This window comes from Symphodus melops (assembly GCF_947650265.1).
Source record: "Symphodus melops genome assembly, chromosome: 7".
Classification (NCBI taxonomy): domain Eukaryota; kingdom Metazoa; phylum Chordata; class Actinopteri; order Labriformes; family Labridae; genus Symphodus; species Symphodus melops.
Genome location: NC_136697.1, coordinates 17,462,320 through 17,480,146, shown reverse-complemented (window position 1 = coordinate 17,480,146; position 17,827 = coordinate 17,462,320). Strand labels below are relative to the sequence as shown.

The 17,827-nt window shown below is 40.0% G+C and overlaps 1 protein-coding gene across 2 annotated transcripts in view; it reads right to left on the bottom strand.

The window, feature by feature from the left end:
* LOC306826316 (laminin subunit alpha-3-like) overlaps positions 1-17,827 on the bottom strand; it is a 53,161-nt gene that overhangs the window by 22,759 nt on the left and 12,575 nt on the right. For both annotated transcript variants that reach the window (XM_079347520.1, XM_079347521.1), the window contains exons 3-29: positions 17,614-17,731; positions 16,090-16,208; positions 15,819-15,989; positions 15,141-15,241; positions 14,161-14,276; positions 13,301-13,419; positions 12,888-12,978; positions 11,847-11,978; positions 10,076-10,126; positions 9,908-9,955; positions 8,691-8,825; positions 8,010-8,144; positions 7,473-7,607; positions 7,143-7,195; positions 6,664-6,763; positions 5,401-5,453; positions 5,208-5,313; positions 4,711-4,810; positions 4,414-4,570; positions 3,636-3,774; positions 3,265-3,407; positions 3,003-3,106; positions 2,588-2,744; positions 2,185-2,348; positions 1,942-2,050; positions 1,757-1,854; positions 107-299 (exon numbers count right to left, since the gene is read on the bottom strand). In XM_079347520.1, coding sequence (XP_079203646.1) covers positions 107-299; positions 1,757-1,854; positions 1,942-2,050; positions 2,185-2,348; positions 2,588-2,744; positions 3,003-3,106; positions 3,265-3,407; positions 3,636-3,774; positions 4,414-4,570; positions 4,711-4,810; positions 5,208-5,313; positions 5,401-5,453; positions 6,664-6,763; positions 7,143-7,195; positions 7,473-7,607; positions 8,010-8,144; positions 8,691-8,825; positions 9,908-9,955; positions 10,076-10,126; positions 11,847-11,978; positions 12,888-12,978; positions 13,301-13,419; positions 14,161-14,276; positions 15,141-15,241; positions 15,819-15,989; positions 16,090-16,208; positions 17,614-17,731 — 3,147 coding nt within the window. The remainder of the gene's footprint in view (positions 1-106; positions 300-1,756; positions 1,855-1,941; positions 2,051-2,184; positions 2,349-2,587; positions 2,745-3,002; positions 3,107-3,264; positions 3,408-3,635; positions 3,775-4,413; positions 4,571-4,710; positions 4,811-5,207; positions 5,314-5,400; positions 5,454-6,663; positions 6,764-7,142; positions 7,196-7,472; positions 7,608-8,009; positions 8,145-8,690; positions 8,826-9,907; positions 9,956-10,075; positions 10,127-11,846; positions 11,979-12,887; positions 12,979-13,300; positions 13,420-14,160; positions 14,277-15,140; positions 15,242-15,818; positions 15,990-16,089; positions 16,209-17,613; positions 17,732-17,827) is intronic.

The following is a 17,827-nucleotide window of genomic DNA, read 5'->3' as shown; positions in this document are numbered from 1 at the left end:
TTATTTTATGGTAGGTTTCTTTTTTTTTTTGTTAATCTCTCTCACACATAGAAGCCGGGGTTTGTCCAGAAAAGCTTTAAATATTCAATAAGGTTGTTATTTGTACCTGTGGGTATTTTAGCAGTATCCCGTCACTCTGAGGTCCACGGACAGGGAATGTCCCCGTCTGTCGTCTCAATCTCCACTCCTCGTTTTCCCTTCGTTGGGGGTAAACCGCAGGAGAAAGCTGTCCATCACGGGCAGCATACAAAATAAAGGCTGAGGTCGGCTTATCGAACTGACTTGGAATGCAGTAGCGACTGGAAAAAATAAAGAGCAACACAATGTCAGAACTTTAGTTTTTTAGTGATTGAAGTACTTTATAAGATGAAACATGCAAGTCAGAATGGGAGGGGGGGGGGGTCAGTGGACAGACCTGATCTTTAAATCTTAAAACATCTTGACATTACACTTGTCTGCTCAATGTACAAAAATCCTGACATTAAACATTAACTATACACTCACTTTGTAATAAAGCTTTTTTTTTTTTTTTTAACTAAACCTCCTTGCATGTCCTCCTGATATACTATTGAGGCCTTTGCCTTTATTGAGATAGGTCAGTGGATAGATTATGAGATCAGTAGAGAGTGTGGAATGACATGCAGGAAAGGAGCCACAGGTCGGACTTGAACTAGCAGCGCCATGCGCTTTGAGGACTACAGCCTCAGTACATGGGGCGCAACCTAACAGGCCCCCTAATTCACCCAATACTCAACCCTAAAAGGCTGGCTTTTATTGTCCCGTACTTTGAAACTACATTTGGTACAAAAACATCACAACAAAAAAAATCCTTATTCTTTTCTTCTTTAGATTTCAGTTTTTATAGAATCTGCAACTGTACTTATAATAATCAGGGATGCACCAATGTATCAGTTGACATATATATTGGCTGATAAAGGACCAGACATTTTCACATTCACATATAATGTGGCATGCACCGACTTGCACCTGTTTCGTCTCTTCGGTAATATCCTGGCAGGCTAGTATACCCAACGTCTGATTTAGAGATGAGTTGTTGTTTTTTTATTGAGCACAGAAGGTTACTTGTTGTACAAAGTGTCATCTGTTTTCATGGTCAAACGTAAAAAGAAAATGTCATCCGTCTGGGAGTCTTATCCTATCTCTGGACAAGAGCAATATAAAAAAAAAATGCTGTCAAGACAAGGGACTACTAAAAAATGTAAACACACCCAATAACATTGGAAACACAGAAACAAAGAAAAACAATAAACCCACTGGAATATGAATCGGATTAATTGTTCTTTTAAACATCAGTATCTGTATTAAGCTTGATTTGAATCAGTGCATCTCTGATGAGTGATACAAAACAATAACATGGCTTCCTTTTGAGGAGGCCTTTTCTGGTTAATTACACAGTAGCTCAAATGAGAGGACTTCAAGCCGACAGCTGTAAGCAAACATGTAACTTTACCATTCAACCTGGTGTTCACAGTGAGAGTAAATGTAGAGTGACAGAGACAAAGAGAGAGTTTGAACGTGAGTTCAACCTCAGGTAAATGACCTTTCACAGCAGGAGGAATGTCAGCAATCACGCCTGGAAAACAGATGTTTGTTCTTACACTCAACAGCACCACACATAGGTTCTGTCTTGTGGCATCGTCCCCTAAATTGCTGCTTACATTCTTAGGTGTTGATAAATCTTCTTTGTGGCCATGTGATTAACAGCGTTCAGCAGGGTTATCTTAAAGCGACTGACCTGTCTTCAGTGAAGCGGCCATGAGTGGAAACACACAGCACCTTAGGGTCCACATACTCCATGGAGAATTCTTCAGCAGGAACTGCATACACTTTATACTACAGACAGAGAGACAGAAATGTGTTTCTTTTTTCTGACTAGTTTATCGATCAATCATATCTCTTTTGTGGATGCATTTCTCTCACCAGCAGGAAAGACGTCGTGGAAGTTTGCAGAAGAACCTCGGTCCTGTGCGTGAGCTGCAGTGCAGTCACCTCACTGTTGCTGTCCACGGCCACACTCCGGCACAAAAAGCTACAAGGCATTATACATACAACAACTTAAAAACACGATATTCAAGGTCATTACGATTTTACAAACTGTAAAGAAACGGTAAAAAAAATATGTAAAAGAAATGTCAAATCAAAGGCAACAAACACAGATCGTACCTGTAGGCACAGCTGTAAATATTAGCTCTTGCCGGTATCTGGCCTCCCGACTGCCCACTGACGAGTATGTTGACATTCTGTACGGTGTCCACCTCGCTAGCGTACTCCAGGATGAGGACATATGGGCCAGGACGAGGCACACGTAGACTCAGTTGAAGCTGCGACTACAGAGCAGTCATTACATTTCATTTGAATAAAACTAAATAAACGGAAAATCAAACGAAGGTCAAAAGCAATTGGTAAATTTACAAATGCAGGTTTAAAGCATTGGTCTTTTTTTACAGCTTTGTTTAACTGATTCCAGTTTAAAAAGAGAATCACTGTAACATTGAAATTAAGCAATAAATCAGAAAAAAGGTTTACTATATTTTATGAAGGCCTACATCCAGAACTTCTACCCTACCTGTCTGCCATTGAGAGCGGCCATCTCAGGGTGTTCTGGAGTGGGACGCCGCACTCGAGCCTGCCTCCTCCTGCGCCCGCTGCGGCTGGACAGTATTCCCTGTGAGCCCAGTGTGGAGCTGAAGCCGCCCATGGCAACATGTTTATACAACAGACAGCTGCAACAGAGATAGAGATGTATTCTAAGGGCCAGCATCATCATTGATCCTTTTCAGACTTATTTAATGGAAGGAATATTGTAGGCTCTGTACGTTGCCTGCTAATGTTTTGTACAGTGAGGAAAATGAGGTGACCCAGCATGATCCTAAAAACTTAAGCTGTTATTGCAGTTTAAAGATCAAGGCTGTGATGACAAATGTACCTCTGGAGGACAATAAAGTATTTCATTGTACTGAAAAGAAATGTTAAAGATTTACTTTGTTTCCTTGTTTGCAGAGGGAAGGTATGTGCAAGGCTCAGTGATCTTTTCCTGCAGTAAAGGTGCCTCGTAGTAATCCTGAGGCAGCAGCACGAGATAGTCCTAAAGAATAAGAATGACAATGTGTACATTAGTATTTTCTATTTTTCTCAAATAATAAATAAAAAGAAAAGAAACACAGCTTAGTAGTACACCATGTCTTCCTTTTCATAACTTTTCACATGGTCATTTCTTTATCATTTTCATGTTTCTAAACTTACAAGTAGAACCCCCTCTGCCCTGATGTGAAGGATCCATTTGCCAGGGGTCAGTGCAAAGGGCTCAGCGAAACCTTCTCCTGGGACAGTGAGGAAGGACGGGGAAGGACTCTCAGGGAATATGACTTCCTTACTCTGCTCGGACCCTGCCAAACAAAAAGCTGAAATGTCAATCAATGTTCTACACTACACTCAGAGAGAAAAGGAAAGAAACTGAGGGGAACATCAAAATTAAAAAAAACAAACAAAAAAAAACTCATGCACATAATGAAAATGGCTCTGTAATATTTCTTTAACAATGGGTTGAACTTGATGATATGTTATCTCATGTGCATGGAATGAAAGAGCTAATTTGACTTGAGAGGCAGCCTTACCTGCAGCTTCTCTGTTATTGGTAGCCTTGATGCTACCTGTCACACTGGTGCTGCTTGGGTTAGTGAACCGCAGAACCACACGGTATAAATGCTGCCTCCCATCTTTAGGATCAACATGCACGGTTACTCTGACCTCACTCTGCAGGGGCGAGAGTGACACACAGCTGACTAAGATGGCACAAGTTAGAGTAGACCATGAGGGTTTAATGTTAACAGGAAGGTTAAAAAAATAAAAATAAAATCATGACAAGTGGGCAGAGAACTTGAGCAAACAGAGCAGGTTAATCAATAGACAGCGAGCAAAGGTGAGAGAGAAAAAGAGAGGGAAATAAAGCCAAAAGGAATGCACGCCCTTCACTTACAGTCACAGCAAGAATGTAAGCCAGCTTCTTTCACCACCAAGATCCTTGCTTTTACTAGTGCTCTCCCCTTTTGTTTGGGGTTGGAGTAGCGAATTACAATTTGGAAAGGGCCAGGAAAGTCAAGGGTAAGTGTTAGGATCACCTCCGGCTGAAGAGAGATAGCGTTAGTTTAAAGAGATGCTCTTCACATCAGACTTGATTTGACAGAAAACTGTGTGCATTCAGCTGGAAAATCAGTACAGAGGTAAAAGCCAAACAATCATGTATGCATCAGAACAGACTGGAAAAAGAAAGGTATCAGGTTATTAAAGTGGCAGATGGTCCCAAAGCATTGGCTAACCATACATAGTGGAATTATCGAGATAGTTGCATCAATGTTAAATAATGTCTAGTTTTTGGTATACACCTCTACTTACTTGTGCAAGAGACATAACAGCGTAACCTCTCCAGCTGAAATCTGGGAACTCTTGGGGGTTATAACCAAAACGCACCGGTCTGGCATTTGGCGTGGTGCCATCCTCAACCTCGTACTTCAGTTGGTGCAGGGTGGGGAAATAGAAGCGAGGTGCTGGCCTGACAAGATACATGTAGTTCTTTCAAATCAAACTTTGTTCGACAGTCACAAAAAAAAGATTTTGTATTTGCAAAAAGAACATTTAATAAATGAGTCTAAATAAGAATTCATAGTGTCATATAAGAAACTCTGATTTTACTCGGTGCATTTAAGGCCCACTACATTCTTCCGACACCAACATTGTCCCGACATCTCATCGCAGGCCATGCCGACTGCACCGCCGACATCACACTGACAACCTATCAGGGAGAAAATTACATTCAAAGAAGAAAATACACGTGTCTCTGTCAACTAATGCACAGTTTATGTTGTTGCTTGCTCATTACTTGTTGTTGTGGTTATATGTACAATTTGCATTTATGTGTACCACCAACCTGCCAAGGGACTACAATCTACACGTCTACAATGTGGCATATTTACATGTTTATCCTCATGAAAGTGCACTGTCCCTATTTTGAATTCAATAACTAAATCTCCCTCTCTCCTTCGAAGTTTGTTTGAAGTCTTTCAACTATGACAATTCGAGTTAAGTCTGCTAACGCTCAGAAGTGCATCCTACATTTACTCCTACTATAACTTAAATGCTACGTTACTAAAATGGCCAACAATTAGATTTGGCTTTAGAAGATGTCTTACCTTGACAACCAAAATACTTCTTTTTCTGCAGGTGGAAGTAGCCATCCTTACAGGAGTCACATGCGTGTCCACACGCATTCGGCTTACAGTGACACCGTCCACTTTTCTACACAAAATAGATCATTGTGAAAATACGAAACAAATATCTGAATAATTACAAGTCTGTCGATGGAGGAAGTAATGAAATACTCACCTGTTCACACTCTCCAACGCCACTCAGGGTCCCTTTCAGATCACACTGACACTCTATGTATGAGAGCGGGAGCAGAGGGGGGGAGGGAAGTTATGAAAATACAAAGGGGGATCTACAGTGAATAGAGTCTGATTACAGGATTTTGTCACTTTCATGGGTGAAACAGAGACGAACAAAAGCTCACAATCTTCCGAGATATGCACATCAAAGATTCAGAGATTTACTGACACGGCTTGCTTTCAACCGAGTGAAAAAAACATCCCCTTAATGTCCGGCCACAGTCAACCTGATGCATTCTTAGGATATTGAAAGCTCTTTTTTCCCTTCTTCATTTGTCTTCGGGCAGTGAGGTTGTGACAACATTCCAGCTTTAGAGCAGAACTGTAACATAAGACAGGTATCTGGACAAAGCCAGTAGCTTTTCCCTCACCGGCTTGTTAATAGTAGTCTCCTTATTATTCTCTTATTAAGTATTATCAGGGGATTAGGGGGAGGTTTTTTGTTTAAAGGGGGCAAAGCAAAAGTCCTCAGGGTGTTTATAATACCCCACTGGGTAGTCACTACTCACTCATTACTGCAAAATCACTGCATGAAATCTCACAGCTTCACTTGTAGCTTCAAACTCAAAGCAGGAATTTGCCTGTATTGATGTGTTATTCCTCAGCTCTCTCTGAGGGACAGGAAGGCGGATCCAGTCTTGTTGACAGGGGTATGTTGACATATCCACTGGGTAAGAAGGGGCCAAGACCCATATCAGTACCCTGTCAGATTGCTGCTGGTGATTTAATACAGCAGGGGTCAGTGATCAGAAGTAGTATTCCAGACAGTAATACTCCACTAAGACAACTACAGCGAGTTCAGGATGCTGCAGCCAGGATCTCAGCCAGAAAAAAGAACTTTGAGCTTTAATTTCATGCTCCGGCCAGTTAGGTTACTTGAATGTTTCTCTCCCTCACCATGTCCCACACAAGCTGAAGCAAGGTTTCTTTAAATCATTTCTTCACCAGCTTTTGTTCTTGTTTTATTTTATTTAACCTGGGTCTCACTGTAAATGTGATTAATTAATCTTATATTTCTAATCCATGTAATGCTTTGTAGGCTATTGTCTTGTCTACATAAAGATGCTATAAAAAACAGAGTTCAGGAAAAGACAAATTAGGACTTGGGCACTTTTGCTGACAGGGAATCAACTGAATACACAACTTTTTGTTCGAAAAATAAAGTAAATGTTACCTTCTGTTCTATTTAGATTTTGTCTCTTACCTAAACAACCACGAGGGTTGTCTGCAGCCAGTTTCCAGTAGCGAGGTTTACACTTGTCACACTGGGGTCCCTCTACATGTGGTCTGCAGCGGCAGGAGCCCTGAAACAACAGACCAGGAATGTAAGGATTGCTCCAAGGGGTAGCTGCTATAGAAATGTTAGAAATGTTAACAATCAGTAAAATCAGTCAAAACAGTTTTTCCTCAATGACTTGATAGGAGCAAAGAATATGTTCAAAAAAAGCGCCCATACAGACGTTCCAGAAACACTTTGTTTTTCTATTACTGATCAGAAGGAAGTGTTGTTTCCTTCATTCTAATTGCATTTACATTTGACAAGAAGAACACTTCCTTTTAAAATCTGTTTTTAGAAGTAGTAGAAGCACAGCTGTGCGACCTCTTGTAAAGCTTCAAAGCCATTTCTGTGACAAAAAGAAAATACTGGATTTGACAGACCTAAGGCTAACAAGATCGACCTACCGTTTGAGGATCAGCAACCTCAGTTCCTGCGAGGTTACAAGAGCTGATGGGGGCTAAAAGCACACAAAAAAAAGAGTCAAATTTAAAGTCAGTGGTCAACTATTAAACTTGCCCTGAAGGAATAGAAACCAAAAGTTTAAATAAAAGGGGATCAAACAGAGAAAAATCCTCACATTTAAAAAAGTACATGTTCAAACAAAAGAGCCCAACAGATTTTTTTCAGAATACAATGCCTCATAAAAAGTATTATTTTTGACCTAATTGCAGCACAGTCCAGTCCTTAAATGACATAGGACTTTAACCGAGTTTGATAGTTGTTGTTGTAGTCACCTGAGCACTGGGGGAACCTGAGTCCAGAAGCACAGCGGTCACACTGCTGACCCACCACTCCTGGGAGACACAGGCACTGACCCGAAACTTGGTTGCATGCGTTGCCGTATGAGCCCTCCTGTGAACATCGGCACACTGGGGATACAAAGCATGTTCAAGTAAATACTAAAAACATTAGCCTCTAGTGATTTCATTGCAACAATTAGATTATTTTTCAACAACCGTTTCGGTCTCCAAAATCTGATTTCCCAGTGGTCTCTTTTTAGGAAAATGAGTCCCTGAAAGGAAGTAGTCCTTATATATCTCATGTTCTAGCTCTCTGTGAAATGCTGGAAATAAATCCAAGAGGATGACAATAACTGGCTTTACAGGATTCTGTGGGAGGCTCAAGAAGGTCGCTCCACAGAGCCATGAGAAGAGGCCACAGAATGCCCAATGAAACCAGCAGCGATGTTTTTGTCATCAGAGCACATGCACACAGTAAGTTCATCTGCGATAGAGAGACACTGGCAGACAGCAGTGATCAAGCTCACTCACCAGCACAGTCTGGGTATCCATAGTAACCTGGTGCACATTCGTCACACTTCTGTCCCCCATAGTTGGGAAGGCAAACACACTGGCCACTTGGAGTGCACGCAATGTCAGAAACACCGGCGCCATCACAGAGACACGCTGCAGGAAGGGGCAAACAGTGATATAAAAATAAAATACTCTATGACTGACTTCTATGGTTATTATTTCTACCGCAGGCAGGTTTACTCGATGTCTTTGTAAATTTGACATAAAAACATTAATTTACTTTTTAATACACAAGAACAAAATAAATAATAATACTGATGATTAGATAAAATAGACGGTTTCGGTCCAGGGCTTCTCAGTTGATTTTAGAACATTAAAGTGTCAAAAGTACTAAGCTTGAATTATAATATGCCCAAAATGCCCTGCTTGGTGTTTACTTGGTGTACAAATGCAGATAATATAAAATGCTAACATTTTTGCTGGCTATTGCTAATGCTAACAGGAGGAGGTAGGAGAAGCCGTGTTTCTGCAGACTGTACTAGATGTACATGCACAAGACACCTGGAAAACACACTTAAGAACGTACCAGAAAAAAAGCATAATATGGGACCTTCGACATCTTTCAAAGTAAAAGTCATACTTCATAATCATTCATTGTGTTTTTAGAGTCTGCTCATTGTTATACTGATTCGTTCTCACCCTGACAGTTTGGAAAGGAGTGGTATCCTGGTCGACAGCGGTCACATCGCTCTCCCTCCACACCCTGACGGCACAGGCAGCGGCCCCAAGAATCACACACACCAAACGCTGTCCCTCTGTAGTCACATACACACTCTGTGGACAGATAGAAAATGTTTATTACAACAACAAAAGTTTGTAACACATATTCAGGCCTTATCTAAAATTAGCCTAAGCTTTTTCTTTGGACCAAAGCAACAAGTATTTCTTTCAGTTGGACTTTCCTCATATTATGGCACACAGTGGTACGGCTGCCCCCATGCTCACATCTTGCCATGTCTCGCCTGGTATTGGTATGCAACTAGACTTGGGGCAAGGACAGGACAGCCACCAGAGACTGCCAATGGTTTACTTGCCCCTAAGCAGCTCCTAACACAACAAGCCGCTTTTTAAAGGCTGCTGATGAAATTCCTCCTGAGTCAGTTCACAGGTTGAAAGACAAGCTGAAGAAAAGTTAATGTTTGCTGTCATACTCTGACAAGTGATTAAGGCTGAAAATGCCTGGGGCTAAAAGTTTTTGTTTGAATAGAAACACCATATTCATTATAATTGCTTTCCCAGCTTGAAGGAAACCAGAAAAGGGAATTTAGAACAGTGGCTGCTCTACCTAAAAATAGACTGCTTCGTTCTCACTGAAAAGTCCCATCTGATTGCTGGGGAGCTCTCAAACCTAAATCCCCAATGACGCACCAGATAAGACCATCAGTTCTTCAATATTGCAAGAGATCGGCTGTCACAGAGCAGCAAAATGTAGTTTAAATGTGTTTAAGACAAGTTTTTCAATCATTCTAATAAAACAAAAACATGCTGTAACGTCTGTTTCTTAGAGCATAAAAACATTTAATGTACACAGCTAAAGCGAAAGGTCATAGGTATGTTTATTCACTGCCCTCTGTCCTATGCTGTCAACATATAACCATGTCAGACTCAGTGGTGCCTTACATGGTTCTCTAAAGCCCTTTTTAACAACCTGAGATGCTTTTCAGTAAATGTGACTCAGGCGACAAAAAAGTCAAGGACTGCCTTGTAAACACATCTCTTTAATAGGATACAGTACCAGCAGCTTAATTTTAGATACAGTACTCGTAAATTGAAAGAAGCAAAGAATGCATTTAGCATAGCATTGCCGTGTATACACTTCTATAGTAGCACAACATATCTAGAGTTATCACACTCACGCTGACAGCTGGGTGGGCCGAAATAACCCTGCGGGCAGGCGGTGGGTCCTACACGGAGAGAGGGAAAACAGAAGATTAAAAAGAATCACTTACACTTTAAATGATAGATTCATCAATCACGTTAAACTGTGCTAAAAGACACTGCCAAATCTTGTCTCTCAATCTTACCCACAATAGGTCCTGCGGGGGATTTGGTGGTCGTCTCATATACAGGATAACCTGATTGCAAAAGAAAGGCACCGAGTTAAGACCTCAGCTGATTGGAAACAGTCAGCAAGTGTCACCTTTATTTATTGCAACTGGGGATTGCTTTTGCAACCCAAAAAACAGCAGACCACAATGCAATTTGGGGCAACATGTTATTTTAATCGTATTGTATTATTGCCAAGTCAAATGAGACAATGGAACACTGTCACACACTCTTATACTAAATATGTTTCAGCTCAGCATTGAAGCTTTTAAAGTCTAGTTTTATTACTAAAGTAAAATATAGTATGTTAATAAGCCAGCTTGAGAGGTACTAGTAGACAGGGTGTATCCGATCCTTTTCTTGACTGCAGGGCCCAACGACATGGATACTGACTTCATGTGGCGGTGTGTGTGCAGTCTGTGCACTTACAGTATATAAATAGCCTTTATTTAACCATGTCTCTTTTCACCAATTGTAACTACTTTCATAGCAACATATACAGTACATATTGGATGCATACTTTTTCAAGGTCTAAAAGGTCCTACAATACACCCATTAAATACTTCTGATTTCTATTTCTGATTGAGAAGACAGCCAGTCATAGTGAAGGGTTAAAAGTTGGCACCTGTGGGTGGCCAATCAGATTTAAAAGGGGGTTGAGGGTTAACCAGATCCCCCCTTCGATGTGCCCCTACAAGCAGTTGGGTTTTTGTACCTTTGTTACCTTTAAGCCAGTCCAGCTTGTTCCCTTTATTTTCAGTCTTTATGTAAAGCTAAGCTAACTGGCTATTAGCTATTTTTATGTGCCTGTTATTACCATACAAACACATGACTACGTCATTCAATTTACTTGATACAAGAAAGCAAATATGTGTATTTCCCAAAGTATCAAACAGTTACTCGAGCAATCATTGACTTACAGTAGACCTAATGTTTCCAAAACACATCATGTGTGAACTTTGGTGATAACAGCATAGAGACAAGACATCCCGTTTTAGTAACATCTTTGAGTGATAAATCTATCTATTGCTCATAAAATCTCAAACTTTAAATGAGTATTTTGTAACAGATGTGTTGGTTAATGATGGTTAAAAAAACGACCTACATGTTTAATCAAAGGTTCACTAAAGAGAATAATACGTTGAAAGTTAAATGATGGCAGAACAAATGATGGCAGTCCCTGTAAAAACAAGTAAATATCAGTTACACTTTAATTCAAATTCCAGAAGCACAGAAGCTTAATGTTGTAGCAAGGTCAAGCAGATGCCTTAAAAAGGCTTGCCTGTATCAAAAACAGACAAAATAATACAAAAAAAGTGAAAAGTGACAGATGATAAACTGGGTGGCTTATCTCTGTGTTCCTAAACACGCCTGAGTCTGAGGAAAGATCGGAATGAAAGAAAGGTGGGAAACTCTTTGTGTGATGTCTGTATTCACTTGGTGTGGCATGTGAATAAATCTGTCTGCATTCAGCCCATAATTTAGGGCATATTTTTAGAGGATAAGTTTGTTAACTCTAGGATAAAGAACATGTAGCTATGCTTTGACTTTGATAAGTTAGGGGGTTTTTTATGTTGTTTTTGATTTAAAATAATTAAAATGGAGCTAACTGTGCCTTCCTGTGCCCTAAACACTGCCCATACAAGCCACAAGACCAGAATGATGGCTTTCCAAACTGCCTATCTATTAATCCTCAACATTGAGAAAAAAAATGGGTATCGAGATTGTGACAACATATACAAAACTTACGAATACACTGAGGGTAGTAATAGTATCCATCAGCACACAGATCGCAATTTTCTCCAGCAAACTGTGGCTTGCAGATACACCTTCCAGACCCCATTTCACAGCCAGCTGTATTCCTTTCATCACACCTGCAGGCTGTGGGGAGACGTTTTTCTTTCAGTAAATGTATTGACAAACGATGTATACAACGATGAATACATGTGACAAAATGTATACATGGTATACATGTGACAAAAGATGTATACATGATAGCAGATTTAGACTGAAATGGACACACATACAGAACACAGCACAGAAGAAAAGAAGTGTGAAAACATTTGCTGCAAATCACATACCAATACTATTTTTAGAAAGCTGCCTACCATCTATCATCTCAAAATGAGAAGAGAAGCAAATAATAATAATAAGTCAACCTTATTGTCTCTTGTTTTGTCACAAAGAACATCTTCCTCTGATGATCTGACTTAACTGAGATTGTCGATTGTATGGTTTACTTTCAATGCTCTAAGGGCAACCAGCTTAATTCCACTACTTTGTAAAGTCTAAACACAACTGTCAGCTATTTATACACAGAAGAACAGCCCTTCAACATTAAATTAATATAAACAGGAGGAGAGCCCAGTTAGGCAATAATACAAACACTGGTACCAGTGCTGTTTGAGCAGTGGTGCCGTTTAAGTCTGTCCCAAAGAAGACACTGATGCCTGTATATCGTATTTTAGTTTAACATGTTTGTAATACACTTTGTAGGTCAAATTCCTCCATGGTGAGATAATCGGTATTTTATAAAACCAAACTAGGGCTGCACCTATGAAATTTGACAGACATCAACATCTAAATGTTTGCAATGTAGCACACAGCTCCTTCAAAAACAATTGCACTATCAACGTAGCTGTTTTACTTTCCAGTCACTACTTCTTTTTGTCATTTGACTGCATATTTTAATAGAAACCAATTCTGATTAAAAAAGATTCAAATATTGTGAATGTCAGTGTGTCAGAAAATCAAGGGAGCAACTGTACAACTGCAAAAAATGTAACTCACGTATGCATCCAGTGGGAGACTCAGGGGGAACTCCATAAGGTCTGTAGAAACCTTCAACACATCGCTCACAGTTCACTCCGTCAGTGTTGTGCTTCAGGGTAACACAAGTATTATGTCATCAACAACTGGAGCACAAGTTAACAACTTAAATGAAATGAAAGTTTTCATTGGACGAGCACATGAGGACTCATGAGAGTAATTCATGTTAATGTAAAAATTGTTTTGTCCTCAAAATCCACTTTCAAAAGTTGCAGTGTTAATCATACAGTATCAAATACTCTACAGACAACTAAATAAAATATGCAGAGGCAAAATGGAATTTTTCTTTCTTCTTTTTATTCCCTCCGCCTCCCCTGCAACCACACAAACATTCAGACACAGGAATCAGTTTAGACTTGATGTGCATGTCATACCTGGCAGTTGATGCACACTCCTCCTCCATCGTACCTGCCGAAGGTGTCTAAACTTGCTCCCCTCTTTTCCACCTCTGGGTCGTAATAACAGTCAAAGGAATGGGAGAAACACTGGCATGCTGAGGAGGAAACCCCCGAGACACACAAACACACACACACACACACACACACACAGATTTATACTTTATGCCTCAACAAATCACCTCCCAAGTCTATATTTAAGCACCTTAATCTACGAGTGCTCCAAAAAGGTTTGTGGTTGTGAAGCAATGAGAGAAACTATAAAATCCAAACTAAACAAGAGAGCACATCCTCTTCCTGTGGACCACCGCTATATCTCATTAATGTTTATTAATGGTTAGGGTACGTTTCCACTGCAGGAGTGCACTGATTGGATTACGAGTCTTCTTCATTTTTTTCCCTCTTTGCTTTGTGGCTGTTTCAAGCTCATGTTTCATCAGGGAGAAGTTTTGTCAACAGTCCAAAGCAATTAGATTCCAGCTGACACAGGCTCTGCTGAAAGACTGGATGGCCCAACGTTAACCTAGCATGGAGGACTGTCTGGTTGGCTAGTGTGGGCATGGCTAGCTCGCTAAGGTGAGGAAATGCAGATATCCTGGAGCTAGCTGTGCACTATGCTGTTCATCATGCATACCATATGAGGAATGCCCTCTCAGCTCTTCACTAAGGCTCTCTCCAACACCATATGAGGGCATCAACTACAGGGTTTGAATCTCAGAGGCAAGAGGACACTTTAGTCCACTCTGGGGGCCATAATTCAAAGAGCCAGCAGAATAGGGAGTAGCACACTATGGTGTTGTATACTAACTGAGAAGAACCAACTCAACATGTACACTTACGCTGACACTCATTGGGGCTGTCAACCGTCGCGGCACGCCATGGCTTCTGGTTGAAGCCGGGGCAGCAGAGGTCACATGACTCCCCACAGGTGTTGTGTTGACACGCACACTGGAGTCTGTAGAGACAAGAGTTTAGACATCCGAGTATGGTGACACACACATTTCTATTTACAAAAAAACCCAACATATTTTTCTTTAATTAGGCCTTAAATAACTTCATTGCAACTTGGGGACAATTTAACTCAACATCACTAGCTAGCTTTTATAAGTTTAAGGCAACCTAGCACTACCTTTAGATTTTTTTGTCTAGTGAGTGCTTACTTTGTGTTTTTGTATGAGATTTCTTCTGACAATATTCTTACAGTTAAAAGCATCAATAAGAAAACTAAAACAGTCCAGCAGGAGGCTGGTAAACCAAAACAATAATCCGAAATAAGATAATATTTTCATATTCCTTGAATCCTTTGCTTATATTAAAATATTTATTGGAGCAGTACATAACAATCATTTCAAATCACAAAGTTTTAGCAAACAATGATAAACAATAAAGGTTCAGTGATCTTGAAGCAGATCTTTGTCCATATCCTGCTATCATACCAACTTCTGTATTTCCACTGTCAAAGTCAGTACTTAGAGTAACTAAAATAATCTGTGAGTCTTTACAATGGTGCTGTCAGTGTACCAACATGTGAGGTGTATGAGGCACAGTATATGTGGTATTATCTCTGTAGTTTCTCTCTGGTTATCAGCATAAAGTCATCTCAGTGTGATTCTTATACAACGGAGGTCTTTGTGATAAAAGACTATCCACCTTGTTAAAGAATAAACAAATGAAACATTCAAAGGTTAAACATACACTTTAAGGTCAACTTAAGAAACGCCTATAATAAAGCATGTCAGCTCGTAATAAATGATTGATGAAAAATGATTCGCTCAAAAAACCTTTCTGCAGCATGCTTAAGATGAGGCATATTACCAACCTGTTTGGGTTGTTCTGATCACGCCCCCCATCACACACTTGTGCATGACCATGACAGACACAGCGTCCACCAATGCTGATGTCCTTTATACTGTAGTAGTACTGTCAAAAGAAAAATACATAGCAGAAACAGGACATTTGAAATGTTATGTTGGCTTAAATTCAACTGCGGAGGAAGAAAAATCACTGTAAAATAAATTGGCACGCACTAGAAAAAAAGTCTAGCTTTGCCAAGTAGAAACTTCGACTATGAAAGATGAGCAAAGGCAACTTTTATGGAGCGAATCAGTGCATAAATGAAACGATAAGACAAAGATAAACAGCTGATAACACTGATCTAAGCACGGCAAATACATTGAAGTAACTGAAGTTATTTTACAGTATATTAAACCAATACTAAACCGTTAGAAAGGGAATACAGGCAACCAGATGTGAAGAACATTTTGTTCTCATGCATAACGGACCATCTAGCCAAACTTAAGTGTCAGATGAATTATCACAAGGAATGGACAGAGAAATCTGGCAATGGGCCTTCATAAAGACAAATGTGTGAGCTGGTCAGGGTGTTAAGGAAGAGGGCAGCTTCTTAGTTGGAAATTTATATTGCCCAAATGTTTCCCATTTGGGCAATATAACTAACTAAACACCTTTGTGTGAGTTTGTACAGTGTGTGACTCACTCTGCGGGTGACGGTGGGATCTCTCTGGGCCTTGGAGATCAGGTGGCCCAGCAGGGTGCTGGTGCGGAGGAAGCGCAGGCGGATGTTAGTGGCCTTTGTGAAGTCTCTGAGCACAGGTGAGTATGTGAAGTTTCTGGACCCTGGCCGACCGTTGACCAGAGACACCACAATCTAAACAACAACAATTGATTTCTTTTCTTAGTTTTTTTGTTTTTTGATTCAATAAAGTGTTTTTTGTATATTTGTCTAAAAACTTGATGCAGTATCTTACCTCTCCATTTTCCAAGGGTACTATCCGTGAGTATTCTGTTGTGCAGAGCTGGTCGTCATCATCGAGTACACGAACATTGGGCTGCTTTCCAAACCTTTCAATACACTCACGCTTTGAATCTGCCACAAAATGATGAAACAATTATTGAAACGTTTGTGACCTCTGACCCACAATGAACATTATTTTTTTACTTTAGAGAAGTGAGGCAACGCCTGCAAACTATTTCAGGCAGATAACTCAGGCTGAACCGATTTCACACTTGATATGCGTCATGGTCCATAATCACCGAACAACACCTTCCTACAACTTCCAGTAAACGTCAGCTGCAAGATTTCCGCACTCTTGATTACCACCACCATAGCATCCACCTGAAGTCTCCAACTGGAGGGTTTAAAATATAATCACATCACTCCTCAAATTTCTGCATTTAAAATAAAACTGTCGGGAGTGAGGAAGTTGGATTCCACAAACTATAAGTAAGTAAAAACGAGAGACAACAGGAACACTTCTAGTAACCCCACAAACCACCAGTGCTCATGGAAGGGAAAACTTAAAAAAAGTGGAGGTTATCTTTAGACCAACAATTTATATTTTGATCCACTCAAAACACTGGTTGCAATACATTTTTTGCTGCTGAGCAATCTTGAAGTTGCTAAATTGATAATCTGAATTTTAGACATATCAAAATTGAAGATATTGCACAAAGGAGGAGGAAATATTCAATTCAAGAATGTGTGTAGAAGTCAGAGGAGACTTCAAAAGCATTGTTTAAGAAGTGAGGACTTAAATGTTCCTGAACAAACATGAACTTGGATCAAGTAAAATGAGGAGGTTGTAAGACTGACAATTCACAGCTGTGTCTCCATGGCAACCTGTATGCACAGGTGCCTCTTGGATATTAGCCATCATAAATCAGGTTTGCCAATTCAGCAATTTGAGACCTGTGTTTGCAGGCTTTTCGTCAGATTGTTAGGTAACATGACATCGTTGACAACGTTGTGCAAGTGAGCACATTTTGATCAATCCTTACAATGGCTCTTTATCAGAGCAGACAATTTGAGTTGTCATAGCAGGAAATACTCAGGAGTGACAATAATAATGGCTGCTTTCCATTCAGCAGTGCCAGCTCAGGGCTCTGGTACTTTACATCTCTGGTATGGTTGATTTATACAATCTTTATATCATTAATAAAACCTGTGCATTTTTCTTTCATGAATTCTATTTTTCAACAAAATCATTATGATTTAAAAAGAGTTATTATTTTTTTTTACAATGGCATAATATTCCTCCATATCCATGTTTAACAGGATTCTGTACAGGATTAAAATACTGGATGATGATGCTGATGATGCTGTGTTACTGCACCGAAGAATGAAACAAAATGCTAACCTGCCTTTCAAAACATACAAGACTTACCTACAAATCACTGACGGTGGAGGGCTTTATGTTTTTCAGTGTGTTCACTTGGTGTGTTTTTACATAAACAATCAAAGCTACAAAAAGCAAAATCTTATGGAAACTTACGTGCAAAATACTGCCAGGGTGTGAATGTCCTCCCGTTATCTACGGAGCGCTCTAACACCCAGAGGTCAGGACGAGGGGAATTAGCAAACTTGATGAGGACATACGCCACATGGAAGAGCTGCAATCAAAAACAGGAAACAAAAGAAAAGTAGGATGAACAAAAGGCTCTCATTAAGCATAATGGAGTTTCCTGTGCTCTACTTGTTCTTTAAAT